General features: G+C 48.0%; 1 protein-coding gene across 2 annotated transcripts in view; it reads right to left on the bottom strand.

Annotated features, from left to right (window-relative positions):
• CEP350 (centrosomal protein 350) overlaps positions 1–26,469 on the bottom strand; it is a 1,459,870-nt gene that overhangs the window by 1,069,474 nt on the left and 363,927 nt on the right. For both annotated transcript variants that reach the window (XM_086955422.1, XM_086955428.1), the window contains exon 13: positions 9,188–9,338. In XM_086955422.1, the coding sequence (XP_086811548.1) occupies positions 9,188–9,338 (151 nt within the window). The remainder of the gene's footprint in view (positions 1–9,187; positions 9,339–26,469) is intronic.

The raw sequence follows: 26,469 nt of genomic DNA, 5'->3' as shown, positions 1-26,469 counted from the left end.
CGTCGACGGTAGATTTCACCTCCTTCGTCGACGAGATTGGTTTCACGGAGACGGATACCAGCGGCGACGGCGAGGATGCCGACGCATGATCATATGTGGTCTCGGCGACGAGAAAGTAACAGTCGACGTAGTCGTAGCATAGACGGGTGGCTTCGTCAACAAAGATGTCATCGTCGAGCTCGTCGACCAGGGAACCAGTTTCTGAGGCAAATCCTTGTCAGAAACTAGTTTTGAAGCCACAACTTTGCAGGTTTTCTCGGGGGCGTAGTGGGCAGAGGTTTACTCTTAGAAGGTGGAGGAGCCTTTTTTGAAGTGGCAGGCATTTCAGCATTCTTTGAGGTGTGCTTTTTTTTAACACCTTAGCCCCAAGAGAAGATAAATGGTTGTCAGCAACCCTCTTCCTAGAGGACATAGTCTTACCAGAGGAAATACTCCCAACTTCAGATAAGGGGTTGTCTTGATCTTTAATCTTCTGTAGCCACAGAAGTAGACGTCCCTCTCAGTCCCTGAGAGTCTTCTGAGGAAAGGTTCTGCAGATCTTGCAGTCTCTCACCTGGTGGTCAGGATACAAGCAATAAATGCACTTCTTGTGAGGGACCTCAGAAAACAGCCAGAGCTTCCCACAAGATTCACAAGGTCGAAAGAGAGATTTCTTTGAAGAAAACATCATGAACTGAAGAATTCCTGAAGAAAACTGAAAAGTACTGAGCAGAGCTCGGGGAGACTCCCTTCACACAACATGCAGTAGAAAAACGGAGAGCCTGAGCCTCTGAGGAGAACATAACATTATGGAGGGTGCTGTCACCTGATAGGCTGTAGTTTGGACTATATATAATGACTTGGACGAGTCATAAATGTGGAAGTTTTTTCCGTTTAATTCCTAGCTACTTTACTTCCTGGTTCTATGTTACCTATGGTATGGTTATTATGTGCATATTTATTGCTAATTTTATGTACCGTGGGACTCCCACTCCGACAAAGGGGAATGATTCAGGCATGTGAATCTATGACAGATACCCCAATACTGGAGAATAGTTATACCTCTTTATTCTCAGCTTCTTCCGTACCCGTCTCCAGATCTTATATGCCGCCTTTAACACCTTGAATTTGATCTTTTTAAAATAGCTTGGCACAATATTCCTCAGAAAGCATGCTTTAACTGCAGCACTCAAAGACATCTCATAAATGGAGTGCAATGTATCAGGCCCTGAAGCCTTAGTTTGACTCCTCCTATTAAAAATCCCCATATGCTGAAGAATTGCTTCCCATTAATAAGGTCAAAAATGAGGCCCCTCCAGCCTAGGGAATTATTAAGTATTTTAGTGCTTTCCACCCAGTTTATACTCCCAGATAAAGCTGCTACACATTGCATCTAATTTTTTGAACCAGTGTTGTTCAAATTCCAAAGAGATTGCCCTGAAAGAGTCTTTGGTAAAATCAACATTTAGACTACATTACATCGTCCTAACAATGTTAAATGCAAATTATTTATCCGCATGAGATCCCTCTTGCTTTTTGTCATCACAGGGTGAAAGGTTAAGCTCCACAACCTCTTCTACTCTAGATGCATTTGATACGCCCAAATATGTTACACTATCAACTTTTTGCTACTCAACCATCTGTATTTTCTGGTTGACTATTATTTGGGTTGTATTCATATTGAGGTGATATCCTGCTACTCTCCCAAATATTGCGGTTTCTTATTCTACCTCCTATATAGCCCTTCCTGGATCAGATGTTACTAATGTTCTTTCGTCAGCATGAGTAAATACCTTTGTCTTAGTTCCATTTACCACCATCTGATTGATAAAATCATTGTTCTCCAGCTCATTAATCAATACATAAGGCAAATAATAATGGTGAACATGGGCAGTCCTGGAAATCCTGATTTCACCAGACTCCCTTCCCACCCTTTAGAGTCTTGCAGTTGAATTAAGAGTGCCTTTATAGCTGAAATAAAGCCAGGACGATCGCTTTCCTTTTCAGCACCACCCATAAATAGTCCCATACAATTCGATCAAGTGCCTTGTCGGAGTCAAGGAGCATCACCTAAGACCCCAGCCGCATCAAATAGCGCAATTGCCCACCTATCATGATCTGTTGTTCCCTTTCACAGGATGAACCCATGCTGCCAAGGAGACACCATATTGGAGATGACCCTACCTAATCATGCAGCAAAGACATTAGCATTGCACATTGTGTCACAATTAAAGATATAGGCCTAGAAGAGCCCAGCTTCAATGGTGATTTCCCCTTCTTCTTGAACATCACTATGTTAGTTGTTGTCCAGGAAGCTGGGGCCAAGTGTCCTATCTAGGCCTCAAGAAAAGTATTGATCATATCCCTCTCCATCACAAACCAAACTCTGTAAAATTCTAATGATATCCTATCTGGTCCCACAGACTTTCCCAGTGCTAAGGAGTGGAGTGCAGATTTGATCACATCCACCATGATTGGGGAATGCAGGGCAGTCCTCTCCGAGGCACTAAGTCCTCCTACCTTGACTGAATCTAGAAACTGCTCGATGTCTACCAGAGTGACTGGCTCCTCTGTCCGATACTAGTCTTTATAGAACTCCTTGAATACATTTAAAAATAGGTTTCTGGGGTGCTAACCTCCTGCCCTCCCTTATTCTTTATTTTATGGATGTTGCTGTGAGATGCCTCCTGCTGCAGGCACAAGGTAAGAAGCATGCCCATGCTCTCATTATATTCATAACTCTCTGCCCTCTGGGCTTGATGTTTCTCGGCTGCTTTTGCCGGGACGGACCACCAGCCCATCCACTATCAATGTAACCAGCCAAGTTTCAAGTGTGCTCAAATCCTTACACAGTGCCCTCATCTTATCAGCCCGAGTCCTGTGAGTATATAAACTGAAGCTAAGGGTCTCTCCCCTGATCCCTGCTTTAAATACATTCCAGACTGACCCAGTCGAAGCACTCCTATCGTTCTCCCCAAAATTTGCCAACAAACTGTTCAACACCCTGAAGGCTCTTGGCTTTTTGCCCATATCTCTTTAATGATGAATGACTACGACAATCTCCATGTATACTCAAGTCCCCAAACACGATGAGTGGGGTAGGCAATAAAGCCAGCTCTACACTAAGATGCTCAAATACCCCGGGCTCATCAAGATTAGGGCCACAGACTGAACAGATAGTAAAGCCTGAACCAGCCACCTGACATTCCATTAATGCCCACCTTCCTAATTTATCCGCAAGTTGGCGCTTGACATCACAGACATCCCTGTGTGCTAAAATGGCAAAGTCCCCCCTAGTGGTTGTCGGTGTAGTATGGACAAAGAACACATAGCCCTGAGTTTCAAGCAGATCCTTTCTGGACCCCTCAATATGTGTTTCTTGAATACACAAAATATCTGGGCCAGAGATTCTCATCCCAGCTGCTAACCTGAAGCTTTTGGACTGAGCGTTCAAACTACAGACATTAGTAGTACATATACGCAGTTTCCTCAATATTGCCATTCAGATATATGGTGACATCATATTTGAATCACTCAACCAAAACCATAACTTTTCACCAACTATCCTTGATTGGGCAGATGTTTTCTTCTGCAGAAATCCTTTCCACAATTTCAGAGCATGTCTTAATAACTCTCCTTACTGCCCCCTGAAGCTTCTTGTTTGCAGCTCTAGATCGTCAGTGATCAGTTCGTGTCTACTACCGATAGAGCATAATGCCACTATATAGGTCCTTAAGATTGGGTGACTTGTTCAACTTCTGTTGTGACAGATCTGGATTTTATCGAGAGATACCCTCAAAGGCATGTTGTATAGTGGTATAGTCCCATTTTAGTCCCCTAGTACCTGCCCGCCAGCCCCACTTATCAGGAAGCCTACGCATAGTCGATCATGAGGACTGCCCCTACAAGTCCTTTTGAGTAACTTCATCCTCCATGCTGCTTGAGGAATCCTTCTCAGTCAAGTCTAAATTATTTCTTGAATCATCTGACTCTTCTAACATTGGAAAAACAAATTCTGCCACTTCTAAAGTTTCTGTTTCATGCCCCCTCCCCTTCCGTAATGGCCTCCCCCTCTCTCTGGACGCATTTAATGCCTTTTACAGTTCAGTCTCGCTAGCTGTGCCCCAGGGTAGCCAGTCCAGGAAGACCCGCTTTCTTCTGATCTTTGTATATGGATACTGGGGCAATGCTTAGCACACCCTGTGTTGCATTATTCTAACACCTGTTACCCCTGGGGAGTCTGTTGGCTGCTGTCAAAATAGAAGGTGAGGGTAAGGCGGACTATGCCACTCTCAAAAGGGCGATCCTCAGGGGGACTTCAGCTCCATCATACTCACTCAGGTCACCCCACTCTCATAGTTCAATACACCCAGTATCGTTCCCCTAGGAGGCTGAGGTTCCACTGCACTTCCCACTTTGTTGTGGCCTCATCTATCAAATGAATGGCTTCACTGACCTGAACTTCAGCAAGACCACTATCCCTTGAGGGGGAGGCCTTTGATACCAATGCCAATGCCATGGATGGTGCCCTCCTGGTCCCACAGGAATCGCAGACAATTCTGAGCTCATGTTATCGCCCAGACGATTGCCAGCTGACTCCCACATCCCCTTAAATACTGTGGGCTGGTCAGTGGCAGAGCTTGCATTACCTGCTGACCATTCTCATCCAGCGTGGCTGTCAGGAAATCTGTGCCTGTGGTAGCGGCATTCTTCTTCCCGAGCATTCTTGCGGTCTTCGTTATAGCCGCCTTCACCAAAAGGGTTTGCTTTTCTGGCTTGGATTTTATTCCGTTCTAAAAGCAAGAAACGCCCAACAGTCTCCCATGTTCCAAACTGCTAGGCTCAATGGGCACTCATTGCAACGCCACCATGCCCCTTTAACTAGTGCAGCTCTTAGGGGGCTTAGGGAGCATGCTGTGGCAGTTTCCCTCCCGTCCGCACTTCTATCATACAATACCACCCCCACAACCGCTGCTGTGTGTTACTGCCGGGAAGCAGCAAATCACGACTGCATTCTGGCAGTCCGTAATGACCTTACTTTAGCCAGCCACGCAGCCTCTGATCACATTCTATGCCAAGTATGCAGAGGGAGAAGGGCTCATACTTGACCTATCACTTAGGCTGCCATCTTGCTTCCTATCTCAGGGTTAGGCAGTTTTAAAGGGAGGTAAGGGTATTTTTGGGGCTTATGGATAGTCAATGTTAAAGGGAGGCCACGTTATATGTAGGATTTAGGGTTGAGTGGCGGTAAAGAGAGATAAAGCTCATTTTAGGGTTATGGGGTGGGTACTGGTAAAGGGGTTAGAAGAAAATTTAACACAGGGGAAGGTTGGGAGGTTTACACTGAAAAAGGAAAAAAATATATCATGGCCTGGCTCATTCTCAATCTGGAGAAGGCATGTAAAACACTAACCTGGCACTACCTCTTCACAGTACTTACCCGCATAGGAATTGGGCCCAGACTATTAGCCTAAACTAGATTACTGTACTCAAGGCCGACGTCCCGGATAAGCCTGGGTCGCCTCATATCGGCCTCCTTCCCAGTTGGCCGCGATATGAAACAGGGATACCCATTTCCTCCATTACTTTTCACACTTGCAATGGAGCCCCTTGCTATGTGGCTGCGCGGGGAGGGTCGGGAGTGGGGCATCCCACTTGAGAACAGGACGCACGGTGTGTCCTTGTACGCAGATGACCTGCTCCTATACATCCGAGATATAACAATTACATTTATATAGCGCTTACTACCCCTGACAAGGGATTGAAGTGCTTTTGGGAGAGTAGCATGCTACTCCGGAATACAAAAGGATTAGTGGTGAATTAGTATAGGGAGATATGAAATTAATCTGAGCAGTGGACATGCAAGTTTGTTACTTGGATTGAAAAAGGATAGCAAAGGGATAGCAGAGGGAAGGGTTTTCATTTATCTAGTACTTGCTATCCCTGATGAGGTGTCAAAGCGCTTTTCGGCAGGTAGCACCCTACTCCAGAACCCAAACAGGATTAATGGGGAATTAGTATAGGGAAATATGACATTAATTTGAGTGGTGGACATGTGAGTCTGTTTGCCAGATTGAAAAGGATGGTGGAGGGATAGAAGAGGGAAGGGTTTAGAAAGTTTTTCATATCACAGATCACAGCAGTAGAAGGAGGGCAAAATCAGCTGTATACTCGTGCTGCCCTGATCACCAACCACAAGACATATCTTGGGAACACCCGCCTCAACTGGCATGCTCAGGCAACACATTACCTGGGGGTCTATCTCTACCATAATCTCCAGAACCTATACTAGGGGAATCTCTACAAAGCCCTTGCAGGAATCAGAACTCGGGTACGTTTCTGGCAGTCCGTTCCTCCCACCACTATAGGGAAAAGTGCCTTAACTAAGTTGGTTATTTTCCCCAGCCTTTTATATTATTTTGCATACCTCCTGGTTCTTCCACCACGCTCCTTCTTTAAGGAACTAGGATCTCTCCTCTGCACACTTATCGGGGCGCCTGAGTAGACAAGTTGCCCAAGCCAAATTGCAGCTGCCAGTGGCTCGGGGAGGCTTGGCCGCCTACTCCTTCAAGACATACCTGCTAGCAGTTCAGCTGCAATTTTTGTACCTCTGCATGGTTGGGTGCTATCTGTGCTAAGCCTGAACCGAACATGACCCTCTGTCAATATCCACGACCTGGGGCTTTCTCCTTCAAAATGTCATAACCACATCCCCCCGGCCCTTGCAGATGGCAATAGCAAAGACATGAATGGCCAGGATACCCTGCCCCATTATATGCCCCAAATTTACCTCTAGTCAGTTTCCCCGCAACTCTGGGTTTTATACTGCCGTAGACCTGAGGGTCTGGACAGACCACTCTGTATTTACAGCGAGTGACCTCTTTCCCAAATGCCATCTTCTCACCTTCGACCAACTGGCTAAGGAGCATGATCTCCCACCTGGACAGTTCCTCCTGCACAGACAGCTCAGTTACACCCTTTGGGACCTCGCTGTGCTTCCAGTACGACAGACCATCCTAGCTATGGGTGCCGTTCATCATCTTATCACCTGGCTATATAAGGCAATTTGCAAGTTGACGACCACCCATGTCACAGCGCTGCACTGTAGGAAGTTGGCTCTATAAATACTATACCAAAGTAAGGTATAGTGTGCACAGAGTCCAGTGGATCACTAAAGGCTTACAGAGGTAAAAGTAGATAATACCTTACTCTCCATTTGTGGTTGTGTGTGCGTGCAATACGGCCTTATCAGAGGGTAGTGTTAAGCATTTATTGTACTCACTCAAACAAGAAATTATGTCACACATTCAAGACTGAACTCAGACCAATTGTTTGTATAACAAATATTTCTTTAGTTGTATTTTATTTTTAGAACCAAGCAGGACTTGGCACAGGTAAGTGGAATTGTACTTTTCAAGAAAGTCTGATCAAAACTAGCATGCTGAATGAAATTTACTCTGTAACAGGTTTGTAACATATTTCAAGACATTAGGTGTTTGTAATTACTTTTCAGATTACTCTTTAGAGTACTTTTTGGATTACTTTCTCTAATCAGTGTAATGTGCCTAAATATTACATTGGGATATTTCCTAGATGAAGGGAAGTAAAACTGTTTGGCATTAAAACACAATTGCTTAGGTTTGCAGGTAAGCAATCTGTCTTTGTGGTTGAGTTTCTGGGTTTAGAACAAGCGTTCCCCCAGAGTCAAGGATACGGTCAAAAAGCACCTGCAGAGGCACTAGGGCGGCTGGGTGCAGAGTGCTGAGGCCCAAAGTTAGCCTATGGGGCTCAGGAGCCATCAGTTGGTGGCTGCTCTTGGGCAAGCCACAGGGTTGAGTGAGCAAAGCTCCTAGGATTAAGCTCAGAGCAAAGGGGGATCCAAGTTAGCACACAAGGTACACCCACAGCGGCACAGGGGTGGCCGGGTGCAGAGTGTTGATTTGGCATTAGGTGACCTGTTGTTTTTAATGGGAGTTGCCGGTTTAAGATGTTGGCTGCATGTTCGGTCCAGGAAGTCTTCTGGGAGGAACCAACATCTGGGCAGGTAAATTAGAGGGTTCGAGGACCGAGGAGCACCTCAGGTCTTCTTCGCCAGGGAGCTGGATGCAGAGGTGCATTTTGAGGTCGGATTTCACCTTACTGAGCAACTCGAGGTTACTGGGGGTCTCCGTGCAATGGCTGCAGGCGATATGTTGGGGAGTCCTGGAGGGTCAAACCACAGTGAACTCAGACTCTGGAACACTGGGGGACCTCGCTGGGACCGGTTGACCACTTGGACTAGGGTCGCAGGCGATGGCTGCAGTGGTGGCTCCAGGCATCAGGCTTCTTTGTCTTCCACAGGCTCAGAGCCTTTCTTGGAGACTCTTTAGAACTGTTAAAATACTTTAGGTGTGATGTACAAAGTAGGATAACCTTAGATTTAGTAGATCTGAGGGTTTGCGGCTACTAAATCACTTTTTGAAATGTACTAACCCCAATTAATGATTCCGAAAATTTTACGAATCGTTAAATGGGCTAAGTAAACAGTAAAGGAATTGCTATTCAGATGTAGTGTGTCTTTTCTAAGAATAGATTGCTTAAGGTATGTATTAATATTTTTTTAAATGGTCCCGTTTATTTTTAAGGAAATCGGGCCGCATTTAAAAAAAAAAGAAAACAAAAGATGGATTTATTTAAAAGAAATCGCAGACATCACTGACCCGCAGGCCATTATACCTGTGCCTCTAACCAATTATAGTGGGTTGCAATTTGCAACCTGCCTCATGCGTATTAATGAGGCATGTCAAATTGCAACCCCCTAAGATTCCGAGTTTTGTGAACAGACCTATATGCAAAATTCCTTTCCATTTGCAAAGAGTCAGTGCACAATTTGCGGCCACTTTTGCAGATGGAAAATTCGTACATCAGGCTTTTTGTTTTTAAAACATTGGCTTTAAAAAAAAATCATATATACTTCTGCAAAAAGTGCTCTGAGTGGGGGCAGGACAATTCAATGTTTATGGCTAACAATGAAGATCCTCTGGGGGAGAACTTCATTTATGAAATTACAGATCATTTTTGCCAAGCCAAAGTTCAGCTTTTGTTCCTTTTCCCAAAGTTCTTTGCATTTTAAGTAAATGCTGCCTGCCTTTACCTCTAAGCCAACAGTCATCACCTTCTTAGACCTGCACATCAAAGACATTCTTTTCACTACAACCTACTACAGTACCTGGGCTCTGCAGGGAACTGCCTATCAGTCATACTTCCACTCTGCTGTGAAGAGGCAAAGTCATCATCATAAGACACGCTGTCCTGAAGGCTTGTAGAAGGAAGCAAAGGCTGAAGCACTGGAGAACTGGCCTCTGACTGGGCTTCCAATGCTGCAAAAAATAGATTAGAGGTCAGACATATCTGACAAAGGGAGGCCTAACAGAAGGAAAAAGGTAATAAAGAAGAAAGCTGACAAGATCAACAAAATCACTCCTCAGGCTTCTGTGAAGTTAAGAGTAAAACTTTACATGTGGATTTGCAGGCACTAGATTAGCCTTTTCCTAATTGCTGTAATGAGTTCACACAACTAAATAGGCACAGAGTATCTTTTCAATGAGAGAAAGGGCACTTTAAAAAAGGCAACTGATCTGATGGATCCTAGAGTTTTCTTACAGGTTTTGTGCTTTGTTTATGGTCTACTTTGATTACAGCTGTTTTAAAGCACAGAGTTAGGAGATAAGGTGGTTGAGATATTGTAGAGATAAACAGTGTCATTATTTCTTATTAAACTGTGGTTAGAATGAGAAAGTGAAAATTGTTGGGTGGATATACTATTTAAGCTAGTGTTGGTTATCGTTCCTTAGATTTCTAACTGTACTGATATATGGTGATGTAACTACTCAGACATCATACATAGAAGGCTAATGTTAAGGAGTAGTAGAATTTACAAAGGGGTTAAGGAAAGGAAGTGAAGTTAGCTATACTGCAGAAATATTTTCTGGTAAACAGAGGCTTCAAGACAGCGCAAGCAGGAGAGAGGGGAATTAAGTCGTTTTGGGGTGCATTAGTAGAAACCCATCTGTCTGGTTATATTTTTGTTACTCTTCCAAGTTTTCTGAAAAGGCTATACTCCTTCACCCCGTCAAACTCAAAATGGGTAAAGGTGGAAAGGGAGTAGATAATCCAATGCCTGTATGTTGCAGACAGTAATCCTGCCATACTAAATGCTCGATGCCCACCCCTGACCTTCAAGGATGGCCAGAGACAAAAATGTAATCTCTGTTCGCATTGGTGTTGGCATTATTATTATTGTTCTTACTGTTGTGTGAAACCTGTGTAGTATGGATTATGAACGCTCTAATGATTCTGGCTTTCCGTAGGATTATTCTTAGGTTGTGCAAATCTCTCACTCTCTATAACCTAACCGCTTTGAGTGCATCCTTTTAGGGATGTTTTGCGCATTTTGTAAACATGAAATGTTGGAACATTGGTGTCATATAGATCCTGGTTCATGTGTTAAGAAGTATGCTCTTTCGTTGCCGGATTTCTTGCTCGAAGGATTCAAAGAAATCTGAGACGACGTTAATGTGAGCGCTGTACAGTGACACATAAGGAATTAAAAGGGGAACAAAGAAGTTACTTACTTGTAAAAGTAAGTCATCAGATTTGGTACCGTTCATCGATTTGAATGCTTGAATCATCCCCATTATTGATCTGGGAGTCCTAGGGTAACCTTTAAAACAGCATTTCAGAGGGTGTTTCCAATATGGCAGATGGGTGAGAAGTCTCTCCATTGCTCCACAACTACCGCATTGCTTTGCATCCCTTTAGTTTTCAAAGGTGGGGACAAAGGGCTTTTGGATAGGTCCAGCAAAAAAGGCCCAAGGACAGTGTTTGAACAAAAGAATTATGCTGTTCCTCTGACATGAGAGACAAAACACTGGGAATATAAACCAACCTCACCTCAATGGTTCAAAGTTGGGAATCCATTGTATTGGATTATACTGCCCTCACCCACCCTGTCGGATGTCATGCTTCATCATTGGGCTGCTCCTCGTCGGGTCGGCGGTGCAATACCAGACGGGCTACTTATAGTAGGGGCACTTTAGTGGAGATCTTTTTCCAACAACCGTTTGTTGAAGAGTGGGTGAGGCGCCTCATGTGTGGAGATGTGTATTTGTGTTACCAGTGAATGTAAAATAGGGTTGGGGGTAGCTGCGACAACTTCAATAAAGGGGTCTCCTACCCTAAGTATAAACAAAGAATATAAGGCGCTAAGCTGAGGTAATGTCTCAGGTTGTGGCACTCTTATAAGTGGTAGGTCAACTTGTTTCTCTCCAAATGACTAATCTGCGGGCGATTCGTCAGGACCAGAAAGGGGGTTATACTATCTACATCTAAAACTAAGATGGTGTTGTAGCTAACCACTCACATCAACCATAGGACCAACCCATCGGATACCTGGTAGTACTGGAACTACCTGTGGAGAGAGAATGCATCACATAGGTAAATGTAGTTCAGTTATAATAGGTGAATTCTCTCATATTCTCTGTGAAAGGCTGTCTCTCAAAATATGGGGGTGAGCATCAAACAGTTAAAAAAACATTAAAAACCACGGTGCCACACGGTGAGTGCACAGGGTGAACACGCTTGAATTTCAGCCCTTGTGGCACACATCCATGTAGCAGAGAGCAAAAGGACTTACCCAGAGCTGTGGACTAACCTGGCATCACAGTAACCGGTAGATAATAAACATGAGGGATTCCTCATGTACTGGGAACCCCAGCCTTGTGTTGCAGGTCCCCGTCAGGCACTGATGGCACAGCAGTGAGCGGGCGTGGGTCGGACCTGATGTGGTGACCCGCAATCCCCCCGGATCCCCAGGAGAGCCGCCGGAACGAATGGCTACCGGGACCGCCAGACTGGGTGGTGGTCGGTAGTGAATGAAGGAGCGCGCAGGTAGGAGCTCAGACGGCCCCTGGCTACCCCGGAAGGGCAATGGCACCGTGACCCGGCCGCAGTGGGCTGCAGAAGCAGAAAGCACTGTGTGTGGCGGTGCTTCCCCAGTCTCTATAAAGTGTCTCTCTACACAGATGAGAGAGCACAGCAGGAGGACCAGATTGAGAGCGCCAAGCCGCTGGGCCCGGTCTCAGAGCTGGAGCCTTTAGACCACGAGGTGAGGAGCCCAGGCATCTGAAGGGGGGCGGGGAGGTGGGAGCTCTCCTCTTACCCCCCGCCAATGTGTGGGGACACTGCTGGTGGCCGCATAGAGAGGGGGAAGGAAGTGGGCCCTGAAGAAGGGGAAGCAGACAGCACCTGAAACAGTGTGGGTCCTGCACGTTCACCCTTCCCCTGCCACGGGGCCTAGTAAGACTTGGGTCTAGCCAAGAAGACCACACAGAATAAAGCGGGGGAAGGTGCGAGTGCCCTAAGGAGAAACAAGAGTCCCTCAACCGGAGAGGAAATATGGTGAAGAGGCCCCCCTCTGTGGCGTTGCCAAGTGAGAGGCTAACTCTCGGAGAGCTGGGTGAATCAGTGCCGAGCGGTCATCGTAGCTCACTGATCTGCACATGGGGGCTTGGGCCTGAGACCCCAGTGTAAAGCTTGATAATAATTTGGAGAAGTTTGTGACCCACTGGTGCACTGGGGGACCTATTGGTATCAGACCTCAGGAGAAGTCGAGAGCGCAATCCTCCCCCTGGCATTGGTCTCCGACAATAGCGCTCTAGAGCTGTGGTGATTGCCGGGCGCCCAGGGGTCGGGGGTCTTGCACCTTGGAAGCCCCGTCTCTTGCTCTACTGGCAGAGGTAGAAAACCAGAAGTAAGTTAGCTTTCAACGCACAATGAGACAGACCGGACTGGTGATACCGATGTTATGGGTGAGCGGCTGCTGCTAGGGAGGCACAAGAGGGGAGTGCACTGAAGGACCACACCTTGGACTTTAGGCCTTGCCATACGTTTGCTGCTCCCAGGGGCGGTTGCCTGTATCCCTGCAGTTTCAGAGAATAGTTACGGCCCTCTTCCGGCCACATTCTGGGGCTCTCGGATGAGGCAAAGCTGCAACTCAATCAAGTGCACCGAGTGTGGCCTCCCATGTCAGAAAATAATCCGCCTGCGCACGTTTTGGTCTGCGCCCACAACTTTCAAACAAAGGAAGACATTTTACGTAAAGCCCGAGACTAGCAGCCGTCACATTTAGGGGTCACACGCCCCTTCTATTTCAGGACCTCTCATGGATCACCCTACAAAAGCGCTGAGAATTTCAGGCCATCACCGAACATTTGCGCAAAGGAGGGATAGTGTACTCTTGAGGACATCCCTTTGGGATGATCTTTCGCCACGACGGAACGCTACACCAACTGAGATCCCTCAAAGAGGCCTGTCCGATAGTCAATATTGCTTAACCCTCAGAGATGCCGCAAAAGGTCCACTCCCCAACAGCAAGATGCAGAAGAGGTCTGGATGGCGAGGCGCCAAGGGAGCCCCCATCAGAGCGAAACAGGATTCAGAGACCATAGTCAAAGAAAGATAAATCGATACTTCAAACTTTCTCTGGGAGACCACCCTCTCAGAAGCTTCATGAAGAAGATGAGATCATCTGGGATCTCTCATAGCTGCTAGTCTGGAGGGAAATAAGGTGAAGGGCTCGGAGAGACTGGGCTGTCACAAAATGCCTTTCTTGATGCTTAACTCCACTGAGGGCTGCGTTCCCTCAGGGAGGCTATCCTGTCGACAGATGGGTCCACAACTGGAAGAAGCTCCACAACTGTTGTTCCAATCTGATGAACTATTGTCACTTAATGTTCCAATTAGTGTTATTAGTCTGCACTTCCGCATCCAATATGATTCAGCTGCGGCGTTCTAGTAGCCCCTCACTGTTTGTGCTAGCTGTCCTGTCAATAGTGCCCCGGAGTAGGGGGCGTCCCTCCGCACTACAGTACCCCGTCCCATGACCCGAGAGTTGCATATCATCAGCCTTAATGTCAGAGGTTTAAACTGCTCAGTTAATGGCGCAACAGTGCTGTCTCTCCTGAAGCAATCAGGCGGGGATATATGCTTGCTACACGAGACCCACCTGCTTTATAAAGACACACCTCGCATGCACTCACGCTGGCTTCCCCTGCAGTATTGGTCCTCTGGCCCGCGAAGCAGAATATGATAGCTATTCTTCTTGCCCGGAAATTGAATCGCAAACCAATATCCACAATTACGTAAATTATGGGGCGGAAGCTTGTGGTTAAAATACAGTGGGGAGCCCTTGCTTTCAGGCACCAACACAAAGTTCGTTGCCAAATGTCTTCATTGGGTCCTTTTTGTCAGTATGTGAGTTGATATACAAAATAGTGCATATTAAAATGAGTGTGGACTACTCCCCCAACCAAAATTTTTAATAAAGGGGTAGTTCTAACTCAATTAAAAACAAAGTGAAAAATCGGACATGCACATGGTTATGTAAATTTGAACCAAATGTCCTAAAATACGGTCGACATGTTTCAGCTAAAGTGAGCCTGAATCAGCTCAGCATTCCTCAGGACCAATATATACCCTCGCTGAATGGGAAGCGCACGCTAAGGCGCCTACTCCAAATTGGGCGGGGTTCAAGAATTAGATAAAAAGAAATTACAAACTTGTAACCAGAGCACAGGAACTTTAAAGTGCGAACCCTCTAATGTAGGAGGGCTGTAGGATCTGTTAAAGAATCCAAAAACATAAGTAAATTCAACACATATGTCCCTCCTTATTCCCAAAAAGCTCGAAAACCCAAAATGGTACAGTTGTAACAAGAACCAACACCACACCTCGTGATCAGATCGTGTAATCAACGATCGGTAAACTAAAGAGATCACCCCATGCATTATTCAAAAGAGGCTAAACCATCCCAACCTTCTTTAGCTTATCGATGGCATATTTAATAAAAATAAGGTACATTATGCCAGAAGGTCAATATATACCAGGGGCATAATTCGCCTATATTTTGAGCCGCAAATTCGAACAGCAAACAGCCATTAATGGTCTGTGTATTCGATCCATTTCCTTTTTTTTTAAAAAGAGACAAAGTGCCCATGAAATAACGAAATATTTACATTACACCTTCAAAGTGTACAGACTCGGAAAGCATATTGGCAAGTAAGCACACTTACTCGTAAACTACGGGTAAATAGCCTCCTGGGCTCGTGGCAGGGGCAAATCTTCACGTCAGGAGTTACTGTCAAAATGCATAAAAAAGGAATTTACACATTCTCTTCTAGGGCTAGGTAATCACAGAGTTTACTGGCGCGCCTCCGTTAGTCATAAGACTTTGCACCAGAAGTGCATTGTTTACTTACTATCAGCCCGGCGTCTCACCACTCGTACACCTACTGCAGTCACATCCACGGCCCGTAAACACGGAGCCAGCGGAGTCCGCTATCATTTAACGCTACGCAAAGCAGCGTCAGTTTCACGCAATGGTGTCAGACCCAGTCACATGACCGCTGGTAATTTCATTATTTTGTTAAAGGGCAAGTCCGCTATATAAGAGAACTCCTGTTATTGAAAAACGGTCAACTAACTTTATTAGACACGGCCGACTAAAGAGTGCATGTAAAATGAAAAAATTTAAATTGATGAAAATGGTCAAAGCACCAGCGTATTGGTATGTATACTAAACCAAATTGAATGTAGTAATCAGAGGTACCACCATCAAAAGTCTGGCACTGCAAAAAGTGCAGCACAACAAAATATGTAATTTAACGTACATTCTATGTCCATAGAAAGACTAAAGTTAGAAATAGATTTAGAATGATCCTTTATTGGTAGTTCCCTTAGATCGATGTAACCATTAGCCGAAGCATCTGCAGGTAGCACAGGGATGTTTGGTTACAAAAACCTTCAGTCTCAGTTGTTTGCTCCCATGGAACAGAATCAGCTGGGAGGAACGAGAAATGGTAATGGGCACGATCTTATGCGTGATTAGTCAACTTCCAGATTAACTTCTAAAGTATTCCCTAGTACATTGAAGGGTATGTGCCCAATGGGATCAAAAAAGTGACAAAACACCTGACCACAGCTCCGGAATGAATCAAGCCCTAGTGTGGGAAGAGCCTAACGTCGCATAACCGACCCCCAAGGGATAACATCATTCAATCCGTGTCTATGTGTTGACAGACGGTAGATCCATCTTTGCTCCTTCTCAAAAATGCATCTCTCACTGTCCTGTTTCAGCTGTTCTATTATTGTCCACCTGATATTGTTGGGGCCATGTCCATGTTCCAAATAGTGTGTTGTCAGCTTTGTTCGCACAACTATACACACCTCGTTACTTTCTGTGCACTAACGGGTGGTGGCGGTAACTACGTTTCGTCTACCCCCGTTTTCTTATTGTATAGTTTTCTTTTAGGTACTCTTCTGTTGTTTTGTAATATTATTCCCAAGGGGTATGAGAGTTGCCTAAACGACCCTTTCTCTCTTATTGATTGAATATAGCCCTTGCTTTCACTCTGGCTAATATGTACGCTCTGAACGAGTGGCAAGAACCCTCTATCCTCAACGCGTTAGCAGCAGACCTCACTTACCCGGATACAGCCATCCTGATCGGGGGAAACTTTAATATGGTGACAGACCCAAATTAGGTCGCTCTAGACAATGCTCCTCTCAAAAGGGAGCCTTCACATCCGATGGACTCCGATGGCTGGAGGACAGATGGCTCCAATACATCTATAGCATCACCTCCACCCCTCTCCAAGGGATTACACCTTTTATTCAGCAGGTCACAAGCAATACGCCCGCATTGATCACTTACTCACGTCCCGGCCCTAACAGCCTGTGTCAGAGAGGCGAGCATAGAACCCCGATCTCTTTCAGACCACGCCCCAATCCATTGAACCCTACGGCTCGATATTTCTCATCCTCGTACTTTACAATGTCGACTATGTGATGCTATGCTGCCATCCCCTTCCAGGGTGTAAGCAATAAGTACTGTACTAGTGGATTACCTCTGAAACAATGACATCAACGGGACCCCCTTTCATCTATCTGGGCGGCATTAAAGCTTGTTGTGAGGAAGAATAATACAAAATAGCTCCAGCATCTCATTGACATCATACAACATTCACAAATGGAGGCTCTCTTCCGTTCCAGTGACACAGAGAAGGTGTGAGAAAGTGCCACCTTTCCTGGGTTCCTGCCAATCAGGTGCCCAGGGCCTGTGTTCCTCCCCAAAAACTGATTGAAATCTAAACCCAATTGGCATCTCTGGCCACATGTCAGTGTGAGAAAGTGCCATCTTTATTGCATCGGTATGCCCCCACTTTTTGCTGAATTGCTGATGTACTTTGACTGAGTGTGCCCTGGGCTCCTGCCAACCAGGTACCCAGGGCCTGTGTTCCTTCCCTAAAACTGTGTTGAAACTAAAACCCAATTGGCATCTCTGGACACCTGTCAACCCCTAGTAATTGGTACCCTAGGTACCCAGGGCATGGTGACCAGAGAAGACCCCTAAGGGCTGCACCACTTATTGTGCCACCCTTAGGGGCCCGTGCCCTGACACCCACGCTGCCTTTGCAGGCTGTGTGTCCAAGTACAGGACTAAACAAAGAGTCGACATGGCACACATCCCTGTGTGCCATGCCCACAGAACCCACTGCCTTGGCATACTTCAGCTGGGTGCCCTATGCCAGAGGTGTGGGCACAGGTGCATGAGCCCTGTGCCCCTACAGTGCCCCGGGCCATTCCTGGGCACTGTAAGTGCAGAGAAGCCATTAAGAATATATGGTGCTGGGAGGTTGTCATTACGAACTCCACAGCACCATAATGGCTACACTGAAGACTGGCAAGTTTGGTATGAAACTTCTCAGCACATTAAGTCCACACTGATGTCAGTGTGAGATTTAATGAGAAATGCACCACAGAGGGCATTTTAGAGATGCCCCCTGAAACCTAACCACAATCCATGTCTGGACTGAGAGGCTGCCTAGGCTGCCACACAGCAGACATGTTGCTGGACCCCTGGGTGGAGAGCCCCCCGCTCTCCTGGGCCTGCAACAATGCACATCCTGGGCGAGGTGCCAGGTCTCCTTCCCCAGGATGGGTAGGGGGAAGCTTCAAAGGCATGCCGCCTCTGTGAGCCTCTCCAGACCATTTGCTGTACCCAGCAACTGGCCCCCACCAGTCCTGACCCCCACTCTGGCGGGATAAACTACGTCAGGAAGGGGGGGGTGCCAGCCTGTGCCAACCTCACCCCTCAGGTGAGGGAGACGAGGTGAAGCACGACCCCGGGCTCCGGCCATCTTGAAGATGGGGAGCCCTGCACAATCACAGTAGGCTCCTGCCCCCATCCCACAGGAGAGGAGCAGGCTAGGGGGTGTACCCACCCCTGGACAGGGACCCATTGGTCCCTGCCCTTGCCCTCCCTGTAACGCCCCTAAATTCAGTATTTAGGGGCTCCCTGAACCTTCCTTCCTCAGATCCCGATAAGAAAAAAAGAAAGAAGATCAAGAAGAAGAAGACCCGCTGCACAGCTGCTAACAGGACAACAACTGACTTGGCCCCAGCCCTACCGGCCTGTGGATCCTGGAACCTGCTCCTGCCTAATTCCGGCGACTCCTCCGTACAGCAACCTTGGGACACCCAGAGGACCTGCCTGCCTTGACCCTCTCAAAGCCTGAAACTACCATCAGCAGAGGCTCTGCTGCAACAACCCCCCATGGTGCCAGCCAGGAAGCTCCGGACCAACCCACTCTGCATCCGTCGAGCCCAGCCTGAGTGATGCAGGACACGAGGACGTCCCCCCCTGCGACTGGGACCTGAAGTCCAGTGCCCAAAGACCCTCCTCGATGAACCCGACGACGCCTGCAGCCTCAGAAAAAAGGACCCCTCCGACCATGACCAGCAGGGGGTAGGATTTCCGGACCTCAAAAGACACCCCTGCACCCGGCGCCCCACGGCTGCCTGTGCCCAACTCTTGGGTGCCTACCTTTCCTCCAAGATCCCAACTTACCCCTCGAAGTGTTGGTCGCGCCAGAAGATCCTCCGTCCCGAGCCTGCAGCCTTTGTTCCCTTTTCAAGTTCCTCATTGAATAACATTGAGCGCCCGACGGCTCAAAAGCACCCTGCACCCAGCCGCCCGAGTGCCCCAGGCAGGGCAACCTGTACCCTATCCTACTTCCCCATTTGCCCTGAGCAAGTGACCAGGAGCCCAGCTCCCACAGCCGCATGGCCTGCTAGCCAGCAGCCACCAACCGGAGGCTCCCTGCCCCTTATTTGATAACATTGGGCCTAACTACCTCTGCACCCGGCCGCCCCTGAGCCGCTAAGGCTGAACCAACTGTACCTTTCTGACCCTGGGGGACCCCTGAGTCTATGCCCAGAACCTTAACTTCACCAGTCGAGTACTCAACTGGAAACCAGGAACTCACGCCAGTACAGTACCTTGTAGCCCAGTACTGAACCGCAAAAGTAGTCCTTAACGGGTTTACTAGTAATCTGTATTTTCTCCATAGGAACCCATTGTCTGCTTTTCTATGAAATTTCTTCTGTCTACTTTTGAAAACCTGAAATATTCTTTAAAAATCATATGAAAAACTGAAACGAAATTACTTACCTGTTTTAAGTTGAGACCCCAGTGCTGGACCCAGGAGTCCAGTACTGGATTACCAAAGTAACGAGATTGTACTTTACCTGCAACCTGAATTTTCTCCCATTGGATAACATTGCCAGCTTTCTGTTGAAAAGTTTCTAAGTGTGAACTTTTAAAATAGCATTATATTCCTGAAAAATCGCTGCGGAATTGTGTTGCCTACTGCAACCCCTGTACCTATTGTGTTTATAAAGTTTATTGCCTTTCTGCAAAGTACTCATCTGAGACCTCTCATATTGAGAACCGTATATTGTGATACCAGTTGCTTCTAGAAATAAAACAACTATATCTTTGATACAGAAACAATTGGCCTGGCCTGGAGTTCAGTCCTTTAGTGTGTGAAACATTTTGCTGACTGAGTGTGTACAACAAATGCTTTACACTGTCCCCTGGTACTGCCTTACTGCTCGACCAAGCTACCACTTTAGAGAGTAAGGTAACACCTGGCTTTAACCTCAGTTACACCTCTGGAGTTTGTGGCTTCTATACACACACTGTACCTTATTCTGGTCCAGTACATATAGAGCCACTTTCTCACAGGGACTGGCTTCGCTCCGCGGCTCGGCAGACCGCGCATCCTGTAGGCTGCGCCCACCCCCTACCACGGTTCCCCGCAAAGAGAGGGGGACCCTTCCAGTGTGATCAACTGAGACTTTGAGGGATTTAGCGGACTCCCGTGGGACCAGAGCTGAAGGAGTGCCCCCCCCCCAAGGAACTTGCCGAAGTGGTGGATTGGGCCCAGGTGCGTTGCAGGAGGACTCAGCTGGGCAGGGCCTCGTTGTGACCCCTGAGTGGTGTGGGACCAAGGTCCCCTTTGAAAGCAATTGAGGAGACAGTAAGTGTTGCAGCACTTCCTGGGGGTGTATGATCAAGCCGAGAGCCATATCTGTCCAGGGCCGGGTCTGTGTCCTAGCGGCCTCTGTGAGATGTACCGTGCTCGGTGGGGGCACTAGTCGGTCCGTGGTTCAGCGGACGGTGTGGGTGTGGGCAGTGTTTTCTAGCCCGCCTTTGACGGGAGTGGAGCGCGCACTGACCTTGCCTACAATAAGTAGAGATAGCTGAAGCTGGCCCGCGCACCGGAGTGGTGGCCTGAGTGCAGGACCTGGCCGGTGACAGTAGACACGAAAACCTTGATCACAGCGCAGGGGTTTTGGGGCTACACTGCGGTCCGGAGTGGTGAGTGATATTGAAGGAGCAGTGGTCCTGAAGGCCCACCATGGCGAGGGCTCGAAGAGAGAAGTCGCTGAAAGAGCTCCTCCAGAAATTGGCGGGTCCCTCGAACACCCAATGACCTTCGGGCTTATATCAGCGCCTTATTTCACCAGATTCTTGGAGACGAGGAGGGTTCAGACATTCGAATGGATCGAGCCCACCAGGTGGGCCTTCAGTGTGTAGCTAAAGCTCCTCCTCCAGACATCCTTGTCTGTGTCCATGACTTTCAGTTAAAAGAACGCATTCTTCTGAGGGCATGTGATCAACATCCAGTGCCGTTTCATAGACACCAACCTGCTCTCTTCCAGGACCTGGCGGCTTTCACGCCGGTCAAGCGCAGGGCTTTCAAGCCTGTGATAAGAATATCCCTTACTCGTGGGGCCACCCATTCCGTCTTATCTTCAAACATCAGGGCAGGTTTCTCCAGCTCAGGTCCTTGGAGAAAGCGCTGGACATCCTGGGTCTCGAAAGAGGCCCATCTACAGAAAGGGAAGATGGACCGAAGCCTAGATGGCGACGACGCTCAACGGAATGGCAGCAGGTTGGGAAGCATGTTCAAGCCAAAAACCCGACCCGGCAACAAGCAAGCAAGAGAGGGAAGCAGTTCTTATATCGCTATGCAGGTTACAGAGCGCCCATACACCCCTTGATCCTGCTATCAAATGGTATTCATTTGGGTTCAATTATGTGCGCCGGAGAGGCAGGAGGGACCGAGTGTGTTCTAAGACCACCTTTCCCCTCGCGCCGGAGTAGTAGGGGACTACCCATTGCCGTTTTGACTGTTTCCTTACCCCGACACCCTGGACTCTGACCACTTAGACAAACTTTTGTCTTGCTTGCTAGATTACACTTCTTTTCAATAGTCAGTTGTTTGTTCTTAGTGGGATGGGGTTTATTTGGGGGATTCCGCATCAGTTCTTAGGTGGGAAGAGCAGGGGATAGGGCTCCTCATGCTGTCTCTGGCTGCGCAGGTGCTACGTAGACGCCTGAACGTACTCAGCTCTACAGCCCCCCGACACTCCAATGGGCAGAGATCTAAAAGTGATTACAATCCAGTAAAATGCTCCGCAGTGCTCTCCCTCCTAGAAAACGCCAATAGTGATATATGTTTACTCCAAGAAACACACCTTCTCTCTAAAGACTTCAAGCGCATGCGTGTTAAGCGATTCCCACAACAATTCTGGCCCTCTGGGCCGTCCAAAAAGAATGGAGTAGCAGTGCTGTTCAGTGCTCAAAGCCAATGTAAAGTTATTTCGACAATTGCAGAGATCAAGGGTCGGCTGCTGGCCATTAGAGTACAATGGGGAGACTCGCATCTTACATTAGGTACTTTATATGCCCCTAAACAAAAACAAGAACCTTTTCTCAGCGCTGCATTGGCAGAGGTGCTTGCCTCCCCTGATGCTGCGATCTTGGTTGGGGTTGAGTTAAACTCAGTGATGGATTTGGACTTGGACAGATCAGGGCAGAGGTCGCATCAAACTGGGGCGCTCTCGCTAGCGGGGAGGGAATGGCTGGAGGAATGTGGTCTGCAGGATTTTTGGCGCACACACCACCCAAATGTGTGCGACTATACATACTTTTCAGCAGCGCATAAAACATATGCCTGACTTGATCACTTTTTAGCTTCCTCTTCCCTTATGGCCGGACTACACTCTGCTGAGATTGCGCCCCGCTCTCTCTCTGATCATGCACAGCACTTGCGTTCGGCCCCTCTGGGCTGGAGACTGAGAGAGTCTCTCCTTCTCTCTGAAGAGGTAGTCAAGAGGGTACGTGATACTATAGTGAACTACTACCAAGACAATGATGTGGGGACCACCCATCTTGCTGCGGTTTGGGAGACGATGAAGTTGGTGATGCGCAGAGAATTTATTGCATCGTATTCAGCGCTACGTAGGGAGAGGCGTGCAGAACTAGAGAGGGAGGTGGGAGAACTAGAGGCGGTTCACAAGCGTACGGGGCCCCAAGGATGTGGCGGGAACTAGAAAATCGGTGACGAATGCTAAAGCACCTAGATTTAGGTAGGGCGGAACATGCCCTTGTGCGACTGCTACACAAATTTTACCTAAGCAGTGATAAATGTGGGAAGGAGCTAGGACACAGACAGCGGACACAGAAGCAGATGTCCGTAATTCAATCAGTTAGGGCTAGGGATGGGATGGAACACTCCACAGACGATCAAATTGTAGACACTTCCGCAACTTTTACCACCTCCTTTATGCAGACCGAGATGCCCCCCTGCGCGATCCTAATGCATATTTGAGTACCTGCAACATATCCCCCATACCTCAACATACCTCTGATAGTTTTGACTACGCAATATGCAGAGAAAAGGTGATTTCAGCCATTTCCCGATTAGCTGGCTCCCTTTTTAAAGCGGCTGTTCAACTCTTTCCTCGATATCGGGAAAGTAACACCATAGATGACGAAAGTATCAATTTCGGTCATTTTGAAGACTGTTAAAGATCCCAGGGATTGCAGGTCCTACCGACCCATTTCATTCCTTAACATTGACGCAAAGCTGTTCGCTGGCATCTTGGCGGCACCCCTTAACCCTCTTATGGCCGACATACCTACGAGGCATGGGGGGGGGGGGAGAAGGCTTTCGACTGCGTCGATTGGAGTTACTTGTTCTAAGTGCTGCGCAGGTATGGCTTTGGAGACAACTATATTCGTTGGATTCAGTGTCCATACGCTACCCCCAAGGCCTCTGTGCGGTTTAATGGTTGCAGATAGACTATCTGCCCTATTGCACGGGGAACACAGCAGGGCTGCCAGCTATCCCCACTCTTATATGCACTTTATATGGAGCCATTTGCCCAGCGGATTCGAACAAATCCGGACATAGCCGGTTTGAAATATGGGGCTGATGTGCACAAAATTAGCATGTATGCCGACGATGTGATCCTCTCGCTTACTCAACGTTGTTCCATTTCATCCCAGTGTGCACGCTCACACGGTGCAAACAACGCCTGTGTATTAGAAATACGCCAGAAGTTAGCAGCCTGGGAGGCTATCCTTTTCCCTGAAGCATCAAGAGGTTAGACTCTTTATCTGGGGGTGGTGCGTTTCCAGTAGTCTGGGAGTCTGCCCTTTTATGTACATTAGAGAATACTAATGAATCTAATGGTAGTTGACCCTTTATGTAAACCGGATCCGATGGGGTAGGCTTGTATTTTTTATCTACCCTAGGGGTAAGGATACAAGCTCTAACACGATCCTTAACATTTTTGTCTACATGTCTGGTCATTCCTTTCAACATGGGCAACATGTGTGTAGACTTTTGTGTGTTGTGTAGTGTCTCGAAAAGGAAGCCCTCTTCAAGGGATTCCCTATGTAGTGGGACCCCATGGTAACAGCAGCCCTACTTAACAAATCCTACACTGTCATCTGGTGGAGAGGGCCTGGTAGGATATATATTGGTGTAGTTGTCAGTGGGAGATCCAGTGTTATAGTCATCCCACACGTCTCTAGGCTCATTATTATCATGATCTTCCCCATCACCCTGATTGTCAGGTGTGTGTGGTGGTGAGTGATCAGGTGAAGTTGGCACAAGTATAGTCTGGGGTAGAGAGGGTGACGGAAGGAGGAGGAGGAGGAGAAGAAGGAGGGGAAGGATTTGTACCAACAGTTCTCTTCTTCAATGGTATGTGATATTCCTCTTCTTTTGTAGCACCCCTCTTTAAAGTCACTTTAGTGGTGATATGTCCAGTGTTTGGGTGTATAACCAGAATGTTTGTTTCGGATCCGGTTAGTCTAGCAGATGACCGAAAGCATGCTTTTTGGGTGACTTCTGCATCTCCATGTGTTTCGATGCCGATACTTTCTTGGTCAGAGTTTCCGTATCCGAAGTTTGTTTCGGTGCCGAGGGCGGGTGTTCGGTGCCGAAATTTTTTCTTCGGCTCTGAAGTCTTTGGCACGGTGCCCGACTTGGCATGGGGCTTTTCAGAGACGGAAGGCTTTTTGCTAGGCTTTGGTGCCTAGCCCGAAGGCGGGGCTTCGGACGCTTGATCTCGGTGCCGACCGGGGCCAGAGGACAAGGGTTGGTCCAAAGCCTTTTTCTTCGATGGAAGTGGAAGGTGGGGACTGTACTCATGGTATGTTGTCCATGCAGGATGTCTTCATCCTCTTTGGAGCTGTGCTTGGAAATTAAGAGGTTTTCGGCTCCGATGGGCACGTTGCCTTCATCCTCCTCAGATTCAGGTCCGAAGAGGTCCAGAATGGAGTCTATCTGTTGTCTCTGCATATCGCTTCGTCAGGCATGATGATCGTGAAGAGTCTTCTTGGAGCGGAAAGCTCGGCACGCGCCGGAGTGGTCTTCTCTATGATCGGGTGACAAACGCAAGTTGCACACCTCGTGTGAGTCTGTGCTTGGGTATTTTTGCGTGGCACCGAGGACAGAACTTGAAAGGAGTTTGTTCCATCGACTGCGAGTCGAACCAGGGGCTAGGCCCTATGGCCTACCACGAGCTCTACGATTGAAATTGGCTTTAGGAATCACGATCCGCGAAGAAAGAGAAACGCGATCAAAACAATACCATTGAATGAGAATGTGATACGCCCCGAGAAGGACTGAAGGATCCACGTCGAACCAAAGCGCAGCGAGTTACATCCGAACCAAATGGCAGAAAAAACTATCTGAAGATGGAGTAGTTGACCATGCGCACTATCACCTGAGGTTAGGAGTCCCCTACCTGGTGACTAGGGAAAAACAAAGTGCAAACATCCGGACCCAACACTAGATGGCGATCTTATGCAAAGCATGTGATCTACAGCTCGTATGCCTCAAACAGATGGGTCACCCGGAGCCGGACGGTGGCGTCGGGCAATCATCCTAGCCACAGAAGCCCCTGTGTTGGGCCTGGACCAGGTACCCAAAAGGATGTCAGTGAGGGCTTCATTAAACAGAAGCAAGGGCTTTGAAGAGCTTGCCGCCGGTTGAAGCACCTCTGTAAGGTGGATAGTTCTGACTGCCGCAGTAGGTAGCTCAAGGTGGAGAGCCTCTGCCGCCCTACGCAACACCACGGTGTAGACGGTAAGATGCTCCCTCCTCCGTAGCCACGGTGGGAGGAGACAACATGCCATGGTCTAGTGATGTATCCAGACCACTGGCTTCCCCATGTTCCTCTCTCCAATCCGGTTCATATCCTAACTTTTCAGTTAGATGGTCACCAGACCCCTCCCAGTCCTCCTCTCCCTCTTCCGGCTGCCAATCTGGTCTGAAAGAGCCAGAGTAGTACAAGGGCACAAAAGTATGCGTTGGCGCCGGATCCGGCGTCGGTCCAACTCGGTGTCTACATCGAGGTGGAGGCCAGGGTCGGCTGGGGACACAGCCGAAGCCAGTTGCGGACGTGGTGCCGGTGGAATCGGCGCTGGGGGAGGTGTCACAAGGTCAAACAGCGCTTATCCGGATCCAGGCCTGGATTCCAAGGGACCCTGCGGCACCATGTTTAATCCGCCGGTATCGAAGGCCCAGGGCCCCCAGCCTAGTCCGCATGGCCCTAAGGCGCGCCGGCGGAGTCGGGCTGCCCAAAGATGGCATTCATTGCCTCGTAAAATTGACGAAGCTGGGCAGGTGTCGCTCCGGGTCCTGGGAAGGCCAGAGCCAACCCTTCAGGCTCCCTTAAGCGCAGCCGCGAGAGGGGTACCACCCGCATCCCTCATCGCAACGGTCGACAGATGGGGAAAAGTCG

This window comes from Lissotriton vulgaris, chromosome 1_1 (genome assembly GCF_964263255.1).
Source record: "Lissotriton vulgaris chromosome 1_1, aLisVul1.2, whole genome shotgun sequence".
Classification (NCBI taxonomy): domain Eukaryota; kingdom Metazoa; phylum Chordata; class Amphibia; order Caudata; family Salamandridae; genus Lissotriton; species Lissotriton vulgaris.
The sequence above is the reverse complement of the archived record's forward strand: the minus strand, read 5'-3'. Positions and strand labels throughout refer to the sequence as shown.